The sequence below is a fragment of the Melozone crissalis genome, unplaced genomic scaffold (genome assembly GCF_028551555.1).
Source record: "Melozone crissalis strain CALT ecotype California unplaced genomic scaffold, PUWL_Pcris_2 ptg000002l_1, whole genome shotgun sequence".
NCBI classification, from domain to species: domain Eukaryota; kingdom Metazoa; phylum Chordata; class Aves; order Passeriformes; family Passerellidae; genus Melozone; species Melozone crissalis.
This window is the reverse complement of record NW_026535780.1, coordinates 18,894,214-18,917,903: the sequence shown is the minus strand read 5'-3', so window position 1 is coordinate 18,917,903 and position 23,690 is coordinate 18,894,214. Positions and strand designations below refer to the sequence as shown.

The following is a 23,690-nucleotide window of genomic DNA, read 5'->3' as shown; positions in this document are numbered from 1 at the left end:
TTGTGCAATAGGAAAGCTGTTATTTTATTCTTCTTCTAAACTGTGTCCGTTGTAATTGATTTAAAACTTCAGTGAACCTGAGAGATCATTTCATTTCCAAAAATTTTGATTTTCTGGCATGTTAGAACAACATGTGTGAATCTGTGCAGCATGGACAGATAACTGAAACCTTTCAGTGGAAATCCAAGGTATACTTTCATTTGTTTTTCAGCTTTTGCCGTTGCTTTTGGAAATAAGTGAAGAAATCATCCTGGAACTGACTGTTTCTTGTAAGTTTTTGAATTGTGTTTTAAAATTCTGGACATTCAGAAAGTAAATGTTTCAAATATGTCGATATTGCTTCCTGGTGATACTCATGGTAAATCTGATACAGGCATGTGAATTACAACCTAAATGCAACATCAGTATTGTTTCATTTTGCAAACAGTTCAGGTGGGCTCTCACAGATATGGGGATCATATAAACATTAGCTGTGTAATACTTGCTGCTGTCTGAGGCTTCTGCTTTTTAACTCCTTGAGAAAAAAATTACCCAGAAAAGTTTTCCTGCATCTTAAAGTAAGTAAGATTTTTTTTTTTTCATTAGAACTACTCCAAGTTTGTGCAGTGCACTGGGATTTTGTGGCTGCAGCTCTCTTCACAGAGAGCAGCAGGCACAATTTTGCCATAGGATTTCTCCTAGAGAAGGCAGTGAGAAGCTCAGAGAAGAAGAGAAAACCATTATTATCTCTACTTGCTGCTCCTGTTTTTTTGCACATGTGGAATGTGTTATGGAGATTGTTTACCCAAAGTGATTTGGTTATTGGACACTGCTGAAGGCTGTTTTGATTCCTTGGCCAATTGGGTCAAAGCTGTGTCCTGGCTGTCTGCAGAGAGTCAGGTTTTTCTTTAATATCTTTTTAGTATAATATCTGCAGTATTTTAGTATAGTATTCCTTAGTATAGTATCTCTGTGTATGTAATTTAGTACAGTATTAGTGTAATTTAGTATCGCTTAATAAAGCAATTGTTCAGCCTTCTGATTCATGGAGCCAGAGCACATTATTCCCCAACTGGGGGATTGCCTGTTTCTACTATAGGATTTAGTTTTTTTTCTTTATATTCCTGTCCCATAACTTCTATATTTAAGGCTTCCCTATGAAAAAGGTCCTTGTGGTCTTTAGATATGTCTTATCAGATTTACAGGGCTATTTTTGAAGATGGGAAAGGTAGGCAGGATGCTAACATCATTGTCAGCCTAGAATTATCAAAGACCCTCTCCTTACCCAAATATTAGTGCTTACAACTATTTTATGTGGAATTACTTAACTCTCTTAATGCACATATTTGAGCAAATAATTACAAATTATTTACTGTTTTCTTTGAAGTATTTATGAGTCATGAAGTTCTGAGAATTCTGAGCTCACAGCAATGTTGGGCAGCTTCAACTCCTGCCCAGTGAAAAATAGCTACTACCTGTCTTTCTAAAGTTCTTCAAAGATCACAGAAGAAGGTATTCAGGATATATAAATTATCTGAATAATTGTAATTTAAGTCATGGAGGGTAAAAGATTGTCCATTACAATTCAATTTAAACCTCAAGTCCAGCTCTCAGCACTGAAGAATTAGTAGCTGTGCTTTGGAATAATTTCACCACTCTACTTCCTTTGAAAATTACCTTATTTTGTGTTTTACTAGAGGCACACTGGTACAACATTTTTGTATCAATTTATTAAGTTTATCTTAAGGTAAAATCAGCTCAACTGGCATGCCCAGCATTTTTGCTGCCAGTGCATCGTGCCACCAATCAGTAATGGGACACCATGGTTGGTGTCTGAACATAAATCAGGAAAATGTCCCATTTCTTGAATTTCATTAGCTGTAAGTTACTGTTCATTAGCATACACATTACACTGCACCACAGTCTGGGCAGTCCAGATGAAATAAGTCTGTGTTAACATATTGTTCTGCTTGTTAGTTTTACTGAGTGTGAATGAATGAGGGTAATTTTCCACATTTTCCTCATCAAGAGGCAACTGTGACCTTTGCAAGCAGCAAAGATTTGTTTAATGAAACTGAAAATGCACATAATTAGTGATTTTACTGTGGAAAAGGTGACTGTGATCTTTAAAAGTGTCTAAAGGCCATCTTGAAGAGTGCAGAAGAGGTTCTCCTTTTGCAAAGGCAGAGGAGGCAGGGTTTAGGAATCTCCTAGTGCAGTTCCCATGTCAGGGTTACCAAGGTTCAGCAACTCTTGATCCTCTCAGTCTTTGGTGCCAGCCTCACCCCTCTCCCCTTGACCCTGCTGCTCCATTATCGCAAGAGCATCTCCTTGAGATGGAGTGGGACATTTCTTACTGATATATTGCTTAGCAATTTTCTGTTTCCTATCTATATGTCATATTAAACATAATTTCCAAAAATATTTATGCTTATCTTTACAGAAAATACCCTCAAGTCAACTCAAAAGCAGTTATCACTGAGTAGAACTCAGTAAGAAATAATCTATTTAAATTTCCCTTTATCTTGGAATGTCTCCTGCCCTGCTATATTTAGATCCCAAATTAGAGGGGCAATGCCCTGGGTTACAACTTTAAATTGAGGATATAAAATTAGTCAGAATAACTTCACTAAAATGAAATCACTAAGATCTCATTCTTCAGACTTGATTTCTTCAGGAAGAAATCAAAAGAGCATCAGGATAAAATAATAATTTTCACTAGAAGTCATTATTGAGAGATGCTCAATGTATTGATGTCACACAAATGTAACTTTTACAGCATCCTCACTGTAAAAGTGATCAAAGGCAAGATGTGCCCAATTATTAGATTCAACTTTGAATATGACACAAGTTTTACAAGTTTATTCAAATATTATATTTAGCATAAATTGTGTGTTTAAATTCTTTGGAACAGTGACTATTTCTACCAACCATCTGCAGTGCTGACATAGTAGCAATGAAATTAAATAGGCAGCCATGGCTGATTAGAAAGAAGATTGTCACACATTTGTAAGAGCACCTCTCAGAACACTCTATCACTCTGCTGGGATTGCTGAAGGAGTAATGCACTGTTGTTGCAATAATAGGGGGTACAAAATCCATGCATGGATAAAAAGTAACTCCTATTTAAGTGCTATTAGGTGCATCAGGTAGCTTAGAGATGAGAAACTGTTTTGGCTGTGGTTGATATTAGCAGGTGGCAGGGAAATGGGTAACACCCTTGCTCCAGGGAGAGGTTGCACTGCTACACATAAAACATCAAAGCCTCTGGTGGTTTTGATAGGTATCAAGAGGAGAATGGCTAGTTAAAGGTTTCTTTTTCTGCTGTGAAAAAATTTCTATTTACAGGTATGAATATTAAATTAAAGGGGGTTTTGTTTTGTTTTTATCTTTATTTTTGACTAAACACATCTTCTCTGCTGCTGGCAAAAATTTGAGCATTGTCTCTTTCTGACCCAATAGGTATAAAACTTACCCAAAAAAAGATCAAAGAAGTTCCCAAGAGTTTTCATTACTCTGATAAGGAGCTAGAGGAGGAAAGGCATGGAAGTCTGAAATATCCTTTCATGACTCCTCAGAATTGCTTGCGTTTTACATTTATCTTAGTTTGATTTGACTTGCACTAACAGTCACAATCTTAAAAATAAACAAAATAAAAAGTCCAAAACATAATTTAATAATGTTCCCAGATAAAAACAGCATTTATCTGTAGGGTACTCTCTGCCTTGTATCAGGGTGGACCTGGTGACATATTGAGCACTATCACCAGCATTTCTCTCTTCAGCTGGGAGACAGTCAGTTCAGTTACTGGCTGGAACAGGCTTCTCTGGGAAGTGGTGGAGTCATCATCCTTGGAGGTATTTAAAAGATGTGCAGATGTGGCACTTGGGGACATGGCTGAGTGGTGGATTTGGCAGTGTCAGGTTAATGGCTGGACTTGATGAATTTAAGGATTTTTTCCACCTTGAATGATTCTAAACCTTAATAATGCCATGATTTTTGATTGACATAAAAAAAAAAGCTAGAAATCTAAAGGAACAAATGAACTGTTTTCCAAGTCAATGCATGAAAATTAATACTCAGGATAAACAGAGCAATACCTGTTTTTCTTGTGCAGCAGATATTCATTGCATCAATTCTGTGAAAGGTGCATTTGTAAAAAGTGTAATTTCAAAGAGAACAAGACTCTATTCTGTGAAAAATGTTAATAAATTCTAACCTCATGCAAAAATGGGTGCCAGCCAATTTAACATGGTTTTTATTAAAACAAAAAAGCAATTTAAAATTTCATTTTTGCTCAAAAATAATGTTAGTTGTGGAAGACCATTGTCAACAAGCTCTTATCTAACTTTCTTCCCAGACAATTTGTTTTGAGATAAAATTTACATAAATGCTACTGTTACTATTAGTCAAATATGCAAGTAAAAAAAAATCTAGGCATTCTGGTTTATAATGGGTATCAACCCTCAAGATTGCAGTGATTTACATAATTACCATAAATGCACTATCAGTAACTAAATTTCAAGCCCTGTGTTACTCTCTCAGTTCCTATAATCTTCTCTTTTACTTTACTGGCTCCTATTTTTAGACTAATCAAGAAATTTTCAAGTAATGATAAAGCTGCACTGACTTTTAGCTTTGGGTTTTTCTGAGCAAAGCAGAAAAATTAATGATTTCATAGAAGCAGATAATTACACATGTTGTGTTTGTCATTGAATCCTTGCTGTTGCACACCACACACCTCTCCTTTCTATGTTTTTACAAGCAACATGTAAAAAGCAGTTAGGGTTTCTTCCCCCCCAAAAGACTTGGAGGGCTATTTGAGAACTTTGTAGCTCCACTGAAGAATTGTCTTGTTTTCACCTTAAAATTAATGTTTATGTTTTGTGTATGTAAGTACTGCATTAAAACCAGTCTTAAATAAATCAGTTTTGATCACTACTGCTCAAATGCATTTAGCTAGTCTGGTCCTTTGTTATCACAGACAGATTGTTAGGTGTCTTTCATAAAAGAGCTGCAAAGGAGGGAAAAAAGTCCCTCCAAAGCAAAGAATCAGACTTTTGCAGAGTCTGAAAAAAGGAAAATTTGCAATGTTCCATCCCTCTTTTCCTGTGCTGTCTGCCATTTCTTTCCATGCAAGCCCGCTTTGCTTTTGTCTCCAAAAGAAGAGCTGTACCTCAGCATTTCCAGGAGTGGTGTGCACTCGGAGATCATCACTTTCCTTCCTGCTGTGAGGATACAGCACAAGGAAACAGTACTGAAACAGAAAGTCATCTTCTGGCTAGATGGGGTTTGTATTGAAGTATATTGCTTCCAAATGCAACTCAGTCTTTTCCCTGCTGAAAGATGTTCCTGGAGAAATCAAACCCTCTCCATTTTTAGCTTCAGACCTCCCATCAAACAATGGAGCATGAATTCCTACACTCCTGAGAGCTTCCCAGGTGCAGTTTAGTTTGGTTTGGCAGGAGGGATCTGGCCTCAGAACAGTGAAAGGAAGTCAAAGCTTCTTGAACCTGCTAACACACTGGAATGTTTTCTGCCACAGATGATGATGGTTTCACTTTCAGACAGCAGAGGACTGGAAGACTGGAGAAAACTCAGTTCAAAAAAGCTGTACTGACAGCTCTTTCAGACTACAGAGGGCAATAAAGTACACAGAAATCATGCTGCTCTGGGTCATTGGAAACTGACTGAGCCACTGTAGATACACTGTGTGCAGGTGGGTCCCACAGTGCAGGCCTTCAATTCCAGAATTCTTTTCTATATATGAATTTTCCAATGCTGCTAGTACTCAGTGACTGTTCAAGAGACTCAGTGTCTGCAGTGGCAGACTGGTGACAAAGTTTTATGCTGCACTAGGAGAGAAAACCCAAGTCTTGCCTGGGATGCATGTCCATGGCCATTTAAAAGCAGGGAGTCAGCTCAAACTATGAGCTGCCTCACATCTTGTGCGTCACTGGTGATGAACATCATTTATTATGCTATCTCAATGTGCTAACTAACTTTTGCTGCACATCCAGCTCTGATTTCAGATGGCTGAAGTCCAGATTTTAGACCACGAACTTAAGTAAAACTTGAACTATTTAAGACAGAAATTTTAATATTTGCACTCCAATGAATTATCAGGCAATGAGGTCACATAACCTATCTGTTTCCTGAGAACTGAGTTCCTATTGAAAACAATCCAAACTTTGAATTGAAAATTTAATTTCCAATCAAAGATGTAGTGTTGGAGCATATCCTTGGCAGAAAGCTCTATTTTAGCATATTTGAAAACACCTTTTTTGTTTGACTGTGTTCACACAGAGTTTCTACTAAATGGAATTAAAAGTGCTTTTCCAATTTTAGCCTTGCTCTATTTCTGCCACCTCTAACAAATAACTGAAGTATTCCTGAAAGACAGAAAACCCATTAGGCTTGAATCCTCAGTTAAGAAAATAAAATTCAAAGAAATTGTTGTTTGGTTATATTTTAGATGGGTTCTTCAAGTAGACATATGAAACACTTATTAATATTCCAGATTTTCTTATCTTTTACAGGGCTTGCAAGGGTTGCAGGATGAAGAGAGAGGCGAGAATGTTGACCTCATGTTCAGAAAGCTTGATTTATTATTTTATGATATATATTACATTATAACTACACTAAAAAGAATAGAAGAGGAAGTTCTCAGAAAGCTAGCTAAGCTAAGATTAGAAAAGGAATTAATAACAAAGTTCTGTGTCCTGGCAGAAAGTGAGAACAGCTCTGCCATGAGTGGCCAGTAAATCCAAACATCCACAGGAGACCAATCATGGATCCACCTGTTGCATTCCACAGCAGCAGATAACCATTGTTTACATTTGTTGCTGAGACTTCTCAGCTTCAGCAGGAAAAATCCTAACGAAAGAATTTTAACGAAAAGATGTCTGTGACACTTATCCATATTTCTAGTCAGGCCAGTACATATCTTTTATAATCTTATTACTCTGCTGGGACTTCTCCTCGTAATTAACTTTCTGAAGTAATTCTTAAATGCAGTCTTTTATTTACTTCCAGTCGCTATGAGATGACATCCTGCCCTTTAGCCGCAGTATTTGATACACATGGCTATTTTTTAAAAATTATGCATAGCTAAAATGAACCAATCTGTTGCTTTTTAATATCCAGCTCAACAAGGCAGTGAGTCAGTGCCCGTTCATTATGAGTGGAAGATGCACAGCATGAATGAACAGACATTCAGCTTCCTGGCTCAAGCTCTAAATAAATAAGGTACACTTTTGGGTTTTTATTTTGGCAGGTTATGTAAAATGTATGAGTACTTTATTCCTGCAAACACCTGAATACCAAAGATAACAGCTTCACTGAAGAAGCACAGCTTTCTCCACATTCATCTCTCCACTGATTGACTGAAAAAAAAGCCCAGGGTTTTTTGACTCCAGGGGATCTCACTGAATAACTTTGGCTGAAATTTCTGGTTTCGATAACTAGCCTGGTGTGGATATGTGGCTGGGTTTGGAGGATCTGGGTTCACTTCCCTCACCTTTTGAAGCTGTTCCACCTTGCACAGGACATTTAACTGTTCAGCTAGGGAAGAGGAGGGAATCATCCGATGTACTGATGCACTTTTGGCCAGCCACACAGCTGGGATGTGGTCTGAACACAGGAGCAGGTACAGCCACAATGAACTGAGTGCCATGTGGATTGGCTGCCTGGCATGTCCTGCAGCCCTGCCACATCCCTGGTGAGATGTGCAGGTGGACAAACCAACCTTCTTCCCCTGGGAAACATCTCCTCTCTCCAGGGTGAAGGCTCCCTTGCTGTGCTGGTGGGCAACAGCCCTAGCACCTCCTCTTGGCAGGCTCTGTGACCACTGCTTTTGTTTAAAAGGCCTCAGATGGAAATGAAATCTTGTTCTTGGCCAGGAGGTTTCCCTCAACCCACCCCCAGGTTATTTTTTCTAATTTGGTCTATTTCCAAATGTTGGTGTTGATACTTACCCATGTTTCGCAGGGGACATAGAACCTCTTCACACAACAATGCAAAGACCATTCTTCAGACCATTCACAAAGATTTTGGCTATATCCAAACTGCAACAGTTTGCAGACAGGACTTAAATGATTTTGTATGCAACCATTTTGGCAAGCCTTTTCTGACTGGATTTTACTACAAACATGCATATTTGGAAGAACTTAAATATGAATTAGTAAATTCTGATAAGAAAAGTACAAGAAATACTCCAAACAAACAAAACATACAGTGTAAGGAAAATTTCACAATCTTTACTTACTTTCTTTGTTTTGTCCATTGCCTTCAGTATGGTTATGTTTAAGTCTTCCAAGACAGATAGAACATTTTCATACTCTCCTAAGTGCTTTGAAAAATAATCTAAAAGAAGAAAAAACCTCACATCACCTACAAATGTCCTCAAAAATCAGTGTCTCATTAAATATCAGCTTTATCAAATCTGAATTAAGTTACAGCATTATTGAATATCTAAATGCAAAATGAGAAGGAGTTACAATGAAAAGGATCATTTTCTTTTTAAATTTTGTATTCTCTCTCTGTAAAATCATTCTTGGCATACTTAAAATACCAAAAACAGTATTTCAAAACTTTTTCTTTCAATAAATGATCTGTCAAAATCACAAAAAATGTAAATATCATTTTGACAGATGAAACAAACTTATTTTCAAAATATCTACATCTTCTTTGTAAATTGAAATTTCAGTCTAATAGTCTTCAATTACTAGCAACAAATGAAGTTTTCATATGTATGTGGTGAATTTGATTATATTGATATGAAAATGAGTAATTCTGGTAGAGCCCTTAGAGGAGATAATATCAAGGGGCGGCTGTTGTGAGGCAGAGTTGGTTGAGAGCAGCTGTTTCTCTGAGAAATTAAGAGACCATGAGTTGGCCAGATAAGCTTCTAGTCCCAGATGCTGTGACATTTTCAAACAAATACAATGCATGCAAAATTAATTTTAATGAAAATCATGGAAATAACAAGTTGTGTAGCTTCTCAAAGCAAAGGACTTCTTAACAGAAAGAGCTGATGTAAAATCAGAGGGATTACAGCAAGAGGAGGAAGCAAACCTGGGAAATGATGACCCGAGTTCCCATTTGGTTGATGTGGTGAAATACAATAGAGGGAAGCACAGGAAAGAAGTAGTGTGAAAAATAAATAAATAAAATTTTGTTAAAGCTTAGAGACTGTGTTAGACAAGGCATTTAGACATCAGATCACCTGGAAGAGCACAAAAATCAACATCTAAGTGGCAGACAGGAAGAACAAGGTTAGATAGGAGCTTTTTGGAATAAATAGCAACCCTTCAGGGCTTTTAAGAGGTCAGCATGAGCTTCTCAGGGGAATCATGAAAACATAAGTTACCAGGAACACTGTGATATGACCTCATATTGCTGAGAGTTTGAATGAAATTATTTAGAATTAAAATGTATTGTTGATTAGTACCCTGGATGTTTTTTAGCTTCATTTCTGAGATGAACTCATATAGCTCAGAAAGAGCTGTATAATCACAAGCTTAAATATGGATTGAGTAAATTCAGTGCCAGATTTACAGATGAGAAACACCCTAGTGGCAATATTTGAAGGATTCAAAAAGGCATTTGAAGCAGCCTGTATTTAATCAAAACAGACAATAAACAGAGTCAGTGCTGGACTGACCCCCCCAGGCCAGCAAGCCTGTGTGACATCAGCTGCAGTAAATCCCATGTGGAACAAAACCACGTCTCTTCCTCAGCCAGGTTTGTACAATTTTGGCCAGATGCTCAACCAGCAGAAATTGTCACAGCCCAGTTCACTTCAGATAAGCCTCTTGTCACATATTTATAAACCACAGGGTGAGGTGGTTTTTAGGGGGTTCTTGGCCATGTCACCCTGTGGGTGAGTAAATGAGCTGGTATTCAACTTGACAATGTGTTCATCTCTTAAAGCTCTTCAACATTGCTGACCACTGGAAAACTTATCAGGCTGCCATGTTTCCCTCAGAAACTGTCTGGTGTTGACAAGTAGGATTTTTTTTTCCTGACATATTGTGGGAGAACCTGCAGAAACATTTGTAAATTGTTTTCTGCTGCAAGAAGCACTCCTAAATCAGGTGCTGTTAGATAAGCTGGAGAGCAAACAGGGTGTTGGGGAAATGACTCACAGCTCAGAATGAGGTACAGAAACGGGTAATTGGGCCAAAATCTAGGCCTTGCAGGAGTTTTATTGTGACAAAGGATGATAGAGCTTGTCAAACTTGCTGTTCTCCCTGGCTCAAGTAGGAGGAAAGTAATGAATTTTCTTTTAGTGGAGGTATATGAGTGAATTTTCTTTTAGTGGGGGTATATGACAAGTTTTAAAGTGAGGAACTAACTAGAAAAGATATCTCACACTAAGGGGGAATAAAATACAAGTCATCTATCTATCTATCTATCTATCTATCTATCTATCTATCTATCCTTATGTCAGAACAGATCTTGAGTCTCAGAGAGTGTGAAATACTGATTAGGAAAAATATTTTCAAAGTAAATTCTGCACAAAGGGGATGATAGAGTCTGAAAAGATTATAAGCCATCTGCATTTTCCCAGGAGTTCTCTGAGTGGAAATTATTTTGTGTTTGAGCTACAAAGATTAAACAGAAAAAAATAATCACATGGCATGTTTATTTGCACAGGGCTGCTGCGGGCATAGATTATGTTCTTTCCCAAAAAAGAACTTACCACAGAGCCCTTCTGTGTCAAGATTGCTGAAAGATAAGAGTATAGAAGGTTAGTGAGGTTGGTAATGGTTTGGGGTTTTTTTGTTAGGGCAGAAGGCTGCAGCCTTACTAAAGCTGGCTGCAGGTTCGGCCTCCATTCCTGAGCCCATTCCCACTGGCACCTTCCTACTCACTGCAAGCTCTCTCAAGTTCAGCCTTTATGCTCCATGCTGCAGTTGCTGCTCCTCAGGCCTTACCCATTTGGCCCCAGTTCTTGCAGAAGTACATCTAAACACCAGAAATTTTTGGTTTGGCGTTTCTTCCTCCACCTTTCTGCCTGTACTCCCCTTCTGTGGCTGTCATGCTGGACAGCAAGGCTCAGAGATAGATATTGGCCTTCCATGCTAAAGGAGAAAAGAGCCAATAATTTTCTCTTGTTTGCAATCCTTGCTGTGCAATAGTGTTCTGTGGGAGAGCCTTGCAGAAGGAGGGTAAAACCAGACATAGCCCAAGAGCACACATAATTCCTAAGACTTTCTGGCCATGCCAGACCATTTCACCGCTACTGAAATTTTGGCAAAATTAATAATGTGAAAAATACAGATGTACTGCCATACTCATATGCCATCGTTATATAAATACATAAAGGCAGGGAAGTATTCTATTCAATTCAAACCTGTTTGCTGGAAGCAGATTTCATCTTGATCAACTTTGAAGAGATATTTTCTCTTATAAGCAAGGCTTTAATAGTTAAAAGAAAAACACATTTGACTTACAGCTCATTACTGAAAGTTAGTATATTGCTTTTCTTCCAAGGATGAAAAGAAACAGATTATTAAGGAAACTTAAAAGCATGAATGTCCTCTTTGAATCTTGCTGAGGGGTGAATATTGAACGGCTGATTGCACTTAGTATTTTTTCACTTATCTTTTTAATAGAATTTTTAATTGACCTTTTAATAAAATGATGACACAGAACTATCTTAAAATCACTTTCTCCATTGCTAACTTCCATACATCTGGCTTTTATTTCACAAGGAAGAGAAACTGATAGAAATTGCAGGATCCTGGATCATCACAAACTTGCATACTCAGGGCTATACAAACTTCTGAACACTTTTAATTGATAATGTAAATGAGCATTTCACACAACATTTATTAATTGAAGGTGATTCTTATCTGCATCCGAACAGGCCAAGTGAGATGGCTGCAAATGAGACTTGCACCTGATTTCTGCAATGACCTTAGTGGCAGGTATACAGGAATTCACAGTCTGCAAGAGCTGGTGCTGAAGCTGTGAAACTCAATTCTTAGGTAAACAAACCATGTGATGGGGAAGTGTCTGCAACCCCTAAAGGCTGTTTACCACAGATCACTATGTATCTATGACCAAATGTGTCTGGCCAACTCTTCTGCAGTTCAGCAGTTGATTTTGGAACAGTGCAGATGTTCACCTCTTAAATGCAAACTGAAACCCTGAAAGCTGGAAAATTTCCTGAGCCAAAAAGCCTTGACAGGATATGATGAGGTCAAAAGACAGGAGTTTGCTGTTATAATGCCTACTCTTTTTTCATTATCCCTGCATTTTCTGCTCCTTCACATCATCTGCCCTAATGATTTAATGTAAAAGACTTCTTAATTTCTTAATGCACAGCTTGATAACTGTGTTTAAAACAGCCTTTCACATTGTCAGCCAGTCAAATTCATGCACTCTTTTCAAATTTTATATTTAAATCCCTTCTGGTCCGTGTTCTTTTGCAACATCCTCAGCCCCCTGTCAGTGACAAGGGGAGTGGCTCAGAGGCTTTCAGCATCCCTGTTTTCAACATGCTGTTTGTCCTTTTGACAGCAGTAACACAGCTGCAAATGGACTACCAGTGAAAATAGAAAAGTATTCAGGTGCTGAATTCATTTTCAGTTAGAACTGGACACATGAATAGCCAGAAAATATTACCCAAAGCATTTTGTGCAGCAAGCATGTGAAAAAGCACAGAAAAGACATAAAGAACATGGATTTCTGTCTAGCATACTCAGTATTTCCTTCTTTTATAAATACCCTTGGAGACTTCATTGTTCTCAGCATCCTGTTTGAAGGGGATGCTGTTCTAGGCAGGGAAGCTGTAATTTTGTCAGTCATTATTTCATTTTCTCTGAAATAATGACATGACGCTTCAAAAGCAGTTGTGAATAAACGTCAGAATTCTTTTGCTGCATACAAACAATTCTAAACTCCCTGCAAGATGTTACAGAAATAATTAAAGAAGTTTGGCATGTATTTAAGAGTACAGGAGTGAGTGAGGTGCACACCAGAGGGCTGTTTCTGTAACTCAGTACTCAGGTTTACAGCAGCACATGTTCCTCATTTCAGTGGGTACATATACCAAGGATGCTTCTGCCTAGACCCATAATCTGGCAATGCTGAACATGTTATTAACAATATTTGCTGATGACTCACATCCAGGCACCAGCCCTCCACTCATGATAAGCAACCAAAGCATAGGGTGAGGCAAATGCATTCACATCACATCAGAATGATAATTCTCAATTTTCTTTCTGACTACTAGAGGCAGTCCTTCTGCCTGTCCATGTCTAAAATATTCTCTACCTAAAAAATATGATCTATTTTTAAAGGACTAATATACTGAGCAGTCCTGATCACTGAAAAGTTGATCATAGCTATTGGTCAGTGACAGAAAAAATAAGCAAATTCACTTGACTGAACTATGGCAAAAGGGCTTATTTGTGGTACCTCTGGAAGTGGTCCAAAATGCAGAATTGCAAAGCAGCTGTGCTTTTGTTCTGCCCACTTATGTTAGCTGTGGACTGGGGGCAGCCAGGGAGGAGAGAAGTTTAAAGCTATTCCACTCATCCACTGCTGTGGGTCCATGGATCCACTGACCTGACACACACTGTTCTATGGTGCAAAAAGCACCTCCAGGCAGGGGAACCAGTAGAAGATCTGTGTATTTTCCCTGGACAATGAGAAAAGGCAATATCTTACAGAGCATGGAGTCTGAAATATAAAGCAGTTATTTTGTTGAAGAATCCAATACTATATAAAAGACTTTATGAACTAACTTAATTTAGGAAAATCATTGCCATGTATTGCAGCTGGAGAAGGATGACACTTTCTTTTGAGATCTCTCTTCATTCTCAGATATGAGAAGGATTTATCTCAAAAGCTTGAGCTAACTATTTTTTCAGTCCCATTTGCATGTCTTTTTGCTAAATTTGGTTTTAGGGATGCAAGTTTGAAGGTAGTATCGCCTATTGTTAAGTAGAAGCATATAATTGGTGAGTGAAAGGAATTCAGCGCTACATAAACTGTGCAAGGGTAACTGAATAGGAATCCGTGGACAACCTCAGCCAAAAAGCTGTAGGGCCTTTGCAACAAGAAAGTCTGTGTACCATCTCACTTTGTCAGCAAAATGAGGTTAACTGCTCCAACACTACTGAGGGTGTTTTGCATAGGAGTCTTATGTGTGCACTTCCATTTTAAGGATTTTCTACCTCACAGCTCCTTCGCAACAGCAAAAAACACCTTTTGTCCAGGTTTGTTCAAGGTATCTTACCAGTGGAGGCAAAACTGCTTCCAGTAGGATGCAATGCTATAAGCAGCTCAGGTGTTGGCCTCTGGTCACAGAAAAGGGAGAGGAAAAAGGGGGCAGAAGTGGGACAAAGCTTCTGTCCCTGGGCAGACAAATTTCCTGCTGCCCTGAGGACACTGCTGCTCTTCAGTCCCAGATCTGCCTGGGCTGTGCACCCTCTGGGCTCCCAAAGGCAGCAGCCAGTTTGGCTCTCTGGGCTCTGACATGGGCAGTGGGCTCAACTCCTTTACTATCCCACATTTTGCTTCACTAAATAATTGCCTAGTTTGCTTAGCTCCAGGCTAAGTGATTACTTCAGAATCATCACTTACTGCTCTGCCTGTGGCAGGACTGAAGGAGAGAATAAAGGGTTTTTTTCCTGACTAAGAACTCATCTGAAAAAACAACCCTCTAGTCCTTTACATTCAGCAGTGACTCACAGGGATGCGATGACTACACAACTGACAAGTCACCTTAATCATCCCAGCTGTAACAGCCTTTGTGTTGCTAAAAGAGGCTTAATAATGCTATTAAAACTTGTAGTGTGTGCTAAAATTTGTAGAACACTGTACCAGGGCTGCAGAGCTATGATTTTTTTTTTTTTTTTTGCAGAGTCTGAATGACACAAACCTAAATGAGGAAATGAAATGCAGCACCACGGTGGCTCTTTTGCCACAGAGAGCAAATTTCAGAATTTTCACCCCCTAGGAGGGGATAATGTTTCAATTTCTGGTTTTGTCACAAAATGATTTAAAGAAAACCAAAAACGAAAACAACCCCGAGATTAAATTATTTATTCTTATACAAAACAAAATGTTTACTTTGGTTTCTTACACTCCTTGGAAATGCACAATTTCAAAATGGAAAGCAGGCAATTCCAAAATGTCAGAAATCAAACGAACAAGGCAGAAGGTCAGCTTTGCTGAACAGGCATCTTCCTTTGGAAAAGGAAAGTGTGTGCCCACTGTAAGCAAAGTCAGGTGACATGGGAAGAATACTGAACCACAGCTTGCCAGTGTAGGAGAAAATTCATACAGCCAAAGATCAACTGGAGCTGAAGCTGCCCAGAAATGTGTGAGAAAAGAAAAAATTATTTTGAATATATTAATGGCAAAAGGTAGCATAGAAATAACATCACCTGTTACAGGATGTGGATGGGCACCTCACAAAAAGGACATGGACAAAGCAGAGGTGTTTAATGCATTCTTTGCCTCTGCCTTCAACACAGATGATGGACCAAGAGGGTCTCAGTGCCCTGAGCTGGAGGACCATGGCTGTGAGAATGTTTGACTCCCAGTAGACCCTGAAATTGTGTGAGATCTGCTGCTTCAGCTACAAATCCTACAAATCTATGGGGCCTGGTGGGACTCATGTAAGAATCCCCAGAGCTATCTGATGTCATTGCAAAACCTCTCTAGGTGATTTTTGAGTGGTATTAAAAATCTTGTGGTTCTCTGGGAAACCCAGTTATAGAAGGGACCAGGCCTCCAAACTACACCTACCATTAAGCAGGCAGCTTACTGCATGGAAGCCAACGTTATCTACTGCAGAACTGAAATGAAACACTTTAAGTCAGCTCCATTTAGTTATAGGCAACTGAAAATAGTCATTACTGTTTGATTTTTTCACTGAGAGAGACTGCCAGTTGTTTCTGCAGGAAGCTGAATTTCACATTAAAAATAACCACTCACATGGAAAATTTCCAAGCAAAATTCTATTTGCAGCTTGTCTGTCTGACCAGAAGATCTGTTAGCATCAGGATGTTGTAAATAATTCTTGGTGAACTTGTTTGATCAGTTGTGAAATACTAAAATGTATAATCAGCTCACTCTGACCAGTATCTTGCCTTTGTCTCTGTGCTTCATTTCCAAACTGATTTCTATAGCTATGGTAATGAGAAAACTGTGTTAAAGCCAATAGCTGCAATTACATGTCTTAAATATTAACAAACACACCTTTCTGATGCCAATGCTGCACCATGTGCCTGAAATTCTAATTAAATCTAAAAGAACCAGGTTTTAAAAAATGGTCAAACCCTAATATATTATTTTCCTCTTGCAAATTTGCATTAAAAAATTCCTTTAAAAAAATTACTCACCTGCAATTCCCCTAATTAAAGATCCTGTCTGTATATATATTGTTCTTAATACATTTTTTATTTTTCTTGTTTTACTTAAAAGTTAATTATTCTTTTCTTGTATTGAACTGTGAAAGATCAGCAACAGCATGAGACTGAAATATGCTTTCCAACTAAAACAAAAGGAAACCATCCAAGGCAGAGATAATTAGTACACTTAGAATACCCTTAAATTGCTGAGGACTTGTAATTATTGAGTTTACAAGCAGAACCTTGAAGGAAGCATTCTGGTCCATATAAACATGTTCTTTATTTTAGTTCCAGTGCCCAGCACTGGGCTCCAGGCTCACGGGCTCCCAGGGCTGCAAGGATTGCTAACCAGCCTCTCAACATCCAGTTGCTGTCTTTGGGAGTTTGCTGCTAGGGCAGATGATCTCAGCATTTCTCTTTTGACCCAAGGGAGGAACTAGGGCTCTGCTAATGGAGACCTGGGCAGGTGGGAGGAAGGTTTATTCACTCTGGGAATTAGTCCCAAATATAGATGCCCATATGGGTGCCAGCTGTCCAACCTTCCCTGCCAGGCAAAGGAGCCCCAGAGAATTCAGTGGAGTGAGAGGGTTTAACAGACCAGCTAGGAGGAGACTCAGAAGTAATTTGATATAACACAAGCATCTAGTGTTGCTTCAAATGCTCTAGCATTTCTCCCATCATCCATGTCCCAACTACTTCTACTGTGTTACACTTCCCACCTTGGGCTAATTTTCAAGTGTGAACATCTCAAATGCCTAAAGCCTGGGCAACTGAGCTGAAGCCCATGAGAACAGTATCACATCTTAGGTGCCAGTGACTTCCCTGAGCATGAGGGAGCCTTAGACACCCTGCTGACACACAGGCATGCAAGCGTAGATGTGCCCATATTCCCATCCCTCTATCTGCTGTGCATGCAGCATGACACACTCCCCAAAAGCCCAGCCTAAGCTCAGTGCTGCAGCTGGCCAAGGCTCTCAGATCCTCACCAAACTCATCTGTGGCTTGTTGCACAGTTCAACTTAGGCCACACACAAAGGTTTAATGGGGCCTCTCTACCTTTGGGAGGCTGCCTGTGCCCCAGGCCCTCAATAGCTCCAGCACCTTGTTACTACGGTCCTGACTAAGGACTTCATTTTACCAATGCGTAAAGGGAGAAAAATAAGTCTGATTCCCCATAGACTCCTGTGAGTCAGTAATCAGTGAAGCATTTATTGCACTATCTCTCTGGCAGTGCTGCAGACTAAATCCCCTTGAGACCTTCTGTATATCTCCTAGTTTGTAACTTTGCCAAATATTGTCATTATCTTCTGACACCTTTTCCCAGAGGATGCCATTATGCTAAAACAATTTCCATGGAAGTCATGAGTGGGGGGAGGGTAAAGGATTAGCGTAAGAGGAAGGTTGCATTTGCAATGATTTTTGTGAAGACTTTTTCTCTAAACCATTAACCATGTCAAGGATTCTTGCTCTGCTGAAACACAAGCTTGTCAGAGTTCACATTAAAATTAGGTAGGAGATGATTTACCAAGGAAATGAGTGGTAACAGCCTTCACCCCTTAAACCACTAATTTCACACTTTTCCTGTATGTTTCTCTCTCCACGTACAAAAAGACCTGTGCTTCTGATACCTTTCTCTACTTTCAGTACAATTATTCATACAATAACACATATAAACAAAACAGCAGTATTTCTGCAGAGCTTCCTCAACTGTGCTTCAATGCTGTTTCACATGAAGGATGTTTTTCATTCAGTTAATAACCAGAATGCTCTGAGATAGCAGAGTATGTGGGTCTTCAGCTCCACAATTACTTCAGCTCCAAAATGACTACAACCTGCAGACCATGTTCCGCATGACCCTCCATGTCAGCACAAAGAAAATCTTCTGGTGCTTTTGCAGCACTCACATTTGCTCCAACAGCCTTCCCATTGCTCCCACCAGCCCTGCAGAGCTTCACTGAGCATGTGAAGCTTGGAGCTCAGACTGGGGAGGAGAGAGGGGTGAGGAACCACACTGCGTTTCCTTCACCCTCACAAACTCCAAAAAGGTTAACTCAGATTTCAAATAGAGTGCATTGAGATTTTTTGAAGTGTTAGGACAAGCACTGACCAAGGTCCAAACTGACATTACAGATGTATAACATGGATGGCATGTCAAATATATGTCAAATCAGGACAGAAAGTTAAACTCTTCCTCTTGCCCCTTCCCTGCTCACAGCTATGCACTCATGTTGGTCCAACTCTTACTCTGGGGGCCTGGCTCCTACTCAAGAAACTGTGGGGATCTACCTTGGCTTCCTGATAACTTAAGAAGAGCCTAAGATGCTGCCCAGATGCTTAGAGTGTGTTTATATTGGGGCTACCTGTCATGGGATGACCGCTTTTATCCCAATATCGTGTATTATGTCTGGCAGCTGTGTTTTTTTTCTCTCTCTCTCTCTCTTTTCACCCCCCCCCCCCCCCCGGCCGTCTTGCCGCGGCGGGGCGGGGAGGGAGGAGGGAGGGGGACTGGGTGTACTTTGGCTTTTTGCTTTTGGCTTTTGGCTGCTTGGCTGGCTGGCCTGCTTGCTTCTGCTTGCTACTTCGCTTGCTTGCTACTGCCTTAGCCCTAGCTGATAGCTGCCTTTTTTCCCTTTGCTGCTTTCTGCGCTGTTTTTTTTTCCCTTTTCTTTCGTCCTCTCTTTCTTACCCTCCCCTGAAGATACTGGACCGGCTCCGGACCTGACCTGGGACGTCCGGCGGGACCTCCGGAGCCTGCGAGAGACGCTCGGCACCCTCCACAACACTGACTGGTTTTCTTTTCTTTTCTTGTGTTGGGGAGTGTTCTTTTGTTATTTGCCAATAAATAGGTTTTGTTTTCCACTTTGCTCCTCCAAGGAATTCCTTCCCGAACCCGGTATTGGGGGGGGGAGGGGTGGTTGGAGGTTTGTTTTTTTTTGGGGGGGGACTCCCTTTTGGAGATTTCCCCTAATTTGTCCTAAACCAGGACATCCTTCTTGGTGCATTGGCCGGGAAAAGGAGGCCAAAGACAGTGGAAAACAAACCTATAACAATAATATTTTGGTTTTGGTTGTTTGGTGGGCATATTGGTAATTCAGAATGTCATTTGGGGTGGAAGCTTGCCGGTATTTCTGGTCCCTAGGGGTTTTTGAAGCTTTAATATCTTTGTGGTCCCTAGGGTTATTTCCTTACCCAAAAATAGCTCTTGTGTTGTCCCTAATAAGTAGCTTTTGTAAGCGGGGGGCACTAACCAGAATAGTCATTGGGCTGGTCTTATGTGTGTGGATTTGTCGGATAAAAATGCTGGACTTTGTTTCAGGAATGTATGGATTGTTGTCATGGCTGTGTACTCAGTTTGTTTGGGGAGAAGAAGGCGAAGGGGCTTCTCAGCTTTTGTCTTCCTTCTCCTCCAAATTGTTGACGTCTCTATTAGGAAATATTGAATTTCCCCTGAGTTTAAAAGAAACCATCTTTCTGGCATTTAATTTATTAAGCCTTTTCTATACTGTCTGGAGTGTATATAAAATGAAAGCCGAGATTTCTAGAGGGGTTAGAGAGACTCCTGATTCAGGAGTAAAACAAAGCAGGAAAAATCTTGACTGGAGTGGGAAATGGGAGGATATGGGCCAGACTTTAAAGGAATTCTCTGATCCTATAGACTGGGACTTTCCATCCGATCAAATTCAGAACCCAGTCGAGGTGGCAAAGTATTTGAGGGAGAAGTGCCATGGTAATACTAAGGAGGAAAGGATTACTGCAGTGAGCTGGGCCTTGGCGTTTGTTTACCGTACTCTGCTAGATACTGTGGAGCAGCAGATAGCAGAAAGGGAACAGGGAGATAAGTTAGTTACTATCCCAGTGACCCAGGCTGCAGCTAACATCCCAGGCTCCAGCTCTACTTCATATTCTCCTGAAAGCTGGATTTGCCATTAAGAAGAGCAAAGTCAAGAGACCTGCCCGAGAAATTCAGTTCTTGGGGGTGAAGTGGCAAGACGGACGGCGTCAGAATTATGAAAAGGGGAGGAGAATCACTGTACAAACTTCAGGCTGAAGCTTAAGTCAAAACTCTTGATTTCCTACCTGTATTTGTTCAGTTGGGGTTTTTTTTACAGGTCTTTAAGTACAGGACACTGCAGTAGAAGAAAATGCTTGCTAGGAAACAAGAACCTGGAGATGTGGCTGTAACAGCCTCGACCTGATCCCTTCTGCATCAATGCAAAGCATCAATTCTGCATCAATGCAAAGCCTTTCCTTCCACTGGCAGTGTGAGGGCATCTAAGTGTGGACCCTCCACAGCTGCTGATTTATACCATTTAATGGTATATGATTGCCCAAAGGATTCATGAGATCCTGGAAAGAACAAATAGCAGTGACTCTCAGTGGCAGTCAAATGCTTAATTGGCTTTCAGCTTCACTCTGAAGTAATGACAATACTGGAAACAGCACTTACAGAAGAATGGTTAACTGCTACCCCCCTAGAACAGTCACCTTGTAATTACATGTCAGCAATGCTCACTGTATTGCCTAATAAAAGCTTACCTTCAAGAAAGGTAAAATATCATAGCAGTACTAAAAGATGGAAAAAAATATTTCCTTTTTTCATCGATACGCTACTTCACCTAATTTTGTTGTCTTATGCATTTGTTTCTGGCTGTATCCAAAGAAAAAAAGAAGCTAAAAAATTAAGGCAATCAATTTGTACACTGTGTCTTTAACAGTATTTATTTAATATATCAAATGTCATAAAAAGGTAAGGTACATATTTTTAAATAGAAAGAAAAATAGTATACATGGAAGTAGCTTCATAAACTGCTAAATATATGTCCAAATTATGTATTCCAAACCGAGGAAATACCCTCAGCTAATGCAAATTTTTAGTACAAGCAATGATCTGCCCTGAATTAATAACCTGTACTTTAGGGTCTAGGAAAAAAAGTACATTTAAATTCATCCTGTCATAATAGACTCCTATTCAACCTATGTCTTGGAAACTTGGTGCAGCAGTAACTAATTCTTACTCATCTGTGTTTTTCCTGCTGATTAGGCACTAATTGACTCCTTTTACTCTGTAAAAAGAGAACACCTGACTGCTTCAAATACCAAGGTGCAGAGATCCTAGTCAGTCAGGCAGACACAACCTGAATTATTGGGAAGTTAAACCCTCTGTTATTTTCCCTGCTATCACATTGGAAATGGTAATTACTCATTTCAGCAGTCTTCCACAGTCTACCTGCTTTGTGACAAGCATGTTGCATTGGCTTGGATTGGTCTTTATAAAAGTTAATAATCTAAATCTCACTTCTACCAGACCGACATTAGGGCCCGTGTAATAGTGGGGTTTAATACCTGCTTAATTTAGTTTCCTTAGAAGTGTTAAGCCAGTGTAAGTCATTCATGCTTGGAATCTTTTATTGGAAAATTGCTGCAGCACAGCTGAGAAGGGGATTCAAATTGCCTGAGTTTGTGGTCCATGGCTATCACCCCAAGGCCACATCTTTTTCATCTTGAGGCTTTAAAGCACAAAGACTTGTGCACACAGACAGTGAGGTTTTGAATGCTGGCAGAGCTAAAGGATTTAACGCGGGTGGAAACAACCCAAAGTCTGCTCTTGTGACAAGATGGTTATGAAATCCTGAGATACTCCAAGAAATGAACAAAGGGATCATGACATGCTTCCCTAGACATCTGTCCTAGGCATTTATGTGTAGTGTAAATCACTGCATAATCACAATGCTTGTGAAGTATTCCTGGGATAGGGAGCTACAGTCTGCAATTTGTAAATAGTGAAGTGAAGCAGAGAGAAGATAAAAGATTTGCCCAGAGTTTGACAGTGTCTGCATTTTAACTGGATAAGAGAGACAAAACAATCTGTGCAAATCTTCTCCCACTAGGTACAAAATTGAGCAGAATTCTTTGCCCTCCCCTAAAATACTTCTGAGTTGCATCATTTTCATTTCATTCCCTCGGATAATTTGGAAGTGAAACTATCTTAAAATAGGTGGTTTGGGGATTGTTTGATATGTACATGATTCTCCTAATGCTTACATTAAAATACTTCCCAAGGTTCAATGAACATTTTGCTACTTTTTTAGCTAGCTCATTAATTTGAGACATTTTACCATAACTTGCCCTTTTCAGGAAAAAGTTTTTGCTTCACCATATCTGCTCCATGTGATTTTTTTTTTTCTTTTTGAAAGTTATGTTAACAAGGAAATTATATTATACTGGCCAAGCTGTCTCTCTTTGCTATATCCATCTGATATTTGGCCTGTGACATCTTGCTGACATGTTTCTCAAAAGCTTACAAAGGGGTAGGGAAAAGCTTTTAAAATGTATTTGCCTCTGTTATATATCAAGCATGGTATAATACTTTTCAGCTGCAAAGTCACCCTAAAGCCTTTTATCAGTTCAAGACCCCATGAAAAAACCACTCAAAAAGCTTCTTGTTGCTGTTTTAAATCCAAGTCTCAAGTACATTTTCTTACCCACATCTAGGTTCTCCTCCTCCTCCTCCTGTAACAAATGTTAATCCATCAATACAGAGCACCCTTTCTTCTGGTTCAAAAAGGTAATTTAGTAGCTTGTCTTAATCTTCCACCGGCTCCATTCCCTGAAATACATGAAAACTGAACTCTTCACAGCATTTACTCTGAAACTTTTGTGCCCAGATTTTTGCCAGGCTTTTTCTGGACAGTGAAAATTATCTCTCTCTCAGATGGCTGCCATGACAGTTTAATTACCTATTTTCAATTAATAGCAGCAGCATTCAACAATTGCACCAATTCTTCAGGTGTGCCTATCTACCAGGAGGAAAAGCATAATGTTATTCTCATTTTTCTACATATTTTTTAGATTTATATATTCTCTGTTAAAGAGAAAATGGTATAATAATAATAATAATAATAATAATACATTAATTTAAAAAGCTTTACTAAATGTATTTTTTCTTAGAAATCTTGCTTAGTATCAAGAATTTCTGCCATTATCAGTATGCTTGCAGACAAATGGAATTATGTTAAAATAAAACCACTTACACAGATATGTGGTACATATGAGGAAGTCCAAAGCTGTGGGAATGAGTCTGGCTCTGAAATGAGTTTTTGGCTCTGGGTCATTCATTGACCTTCTTGGCCATAAGGGCACATTGTTAGCTCATGTTCAATTTGGTGTCCACCCAATATCCTTTTCTGCCAAGCAGTTTTGCAGCTGAGTGGGCCCCAGCACTTATTGGTGCATAGAACCACAGAATCATAGAATTGTTTGGGTTAGAACAGACCTCTAAAACCATCGAGTCCAACTTTTAACCCAGCACTGCCAAATCCCCCAAATACCTCCAGG

At 39.5% G+C, this 23,690-nt stretch overlaps 1 protein-coding gene across 1 annotated transcript in view; it reads right to left on the bottom strand.

Annotated features, from left to right (window-relative positions):
• NECAB1 (N-terminal EF-hand calcium binding protein 1) overlaps nt 1-23,690 on the bottom strand; it is a 50,466-nt gene that overhangs the window by 17,076 nt on the left and 9,700 nt on the right. Inside the window, 2 exon segments of the mRNA XM_054295590.1 lie at nt 8,246-8,343; nt 10,685-10,710. Coding sequence (XP_054151565.1) covers nt 8,246-8,343; nt 10,685-10,710 — 124 coding nt within the window.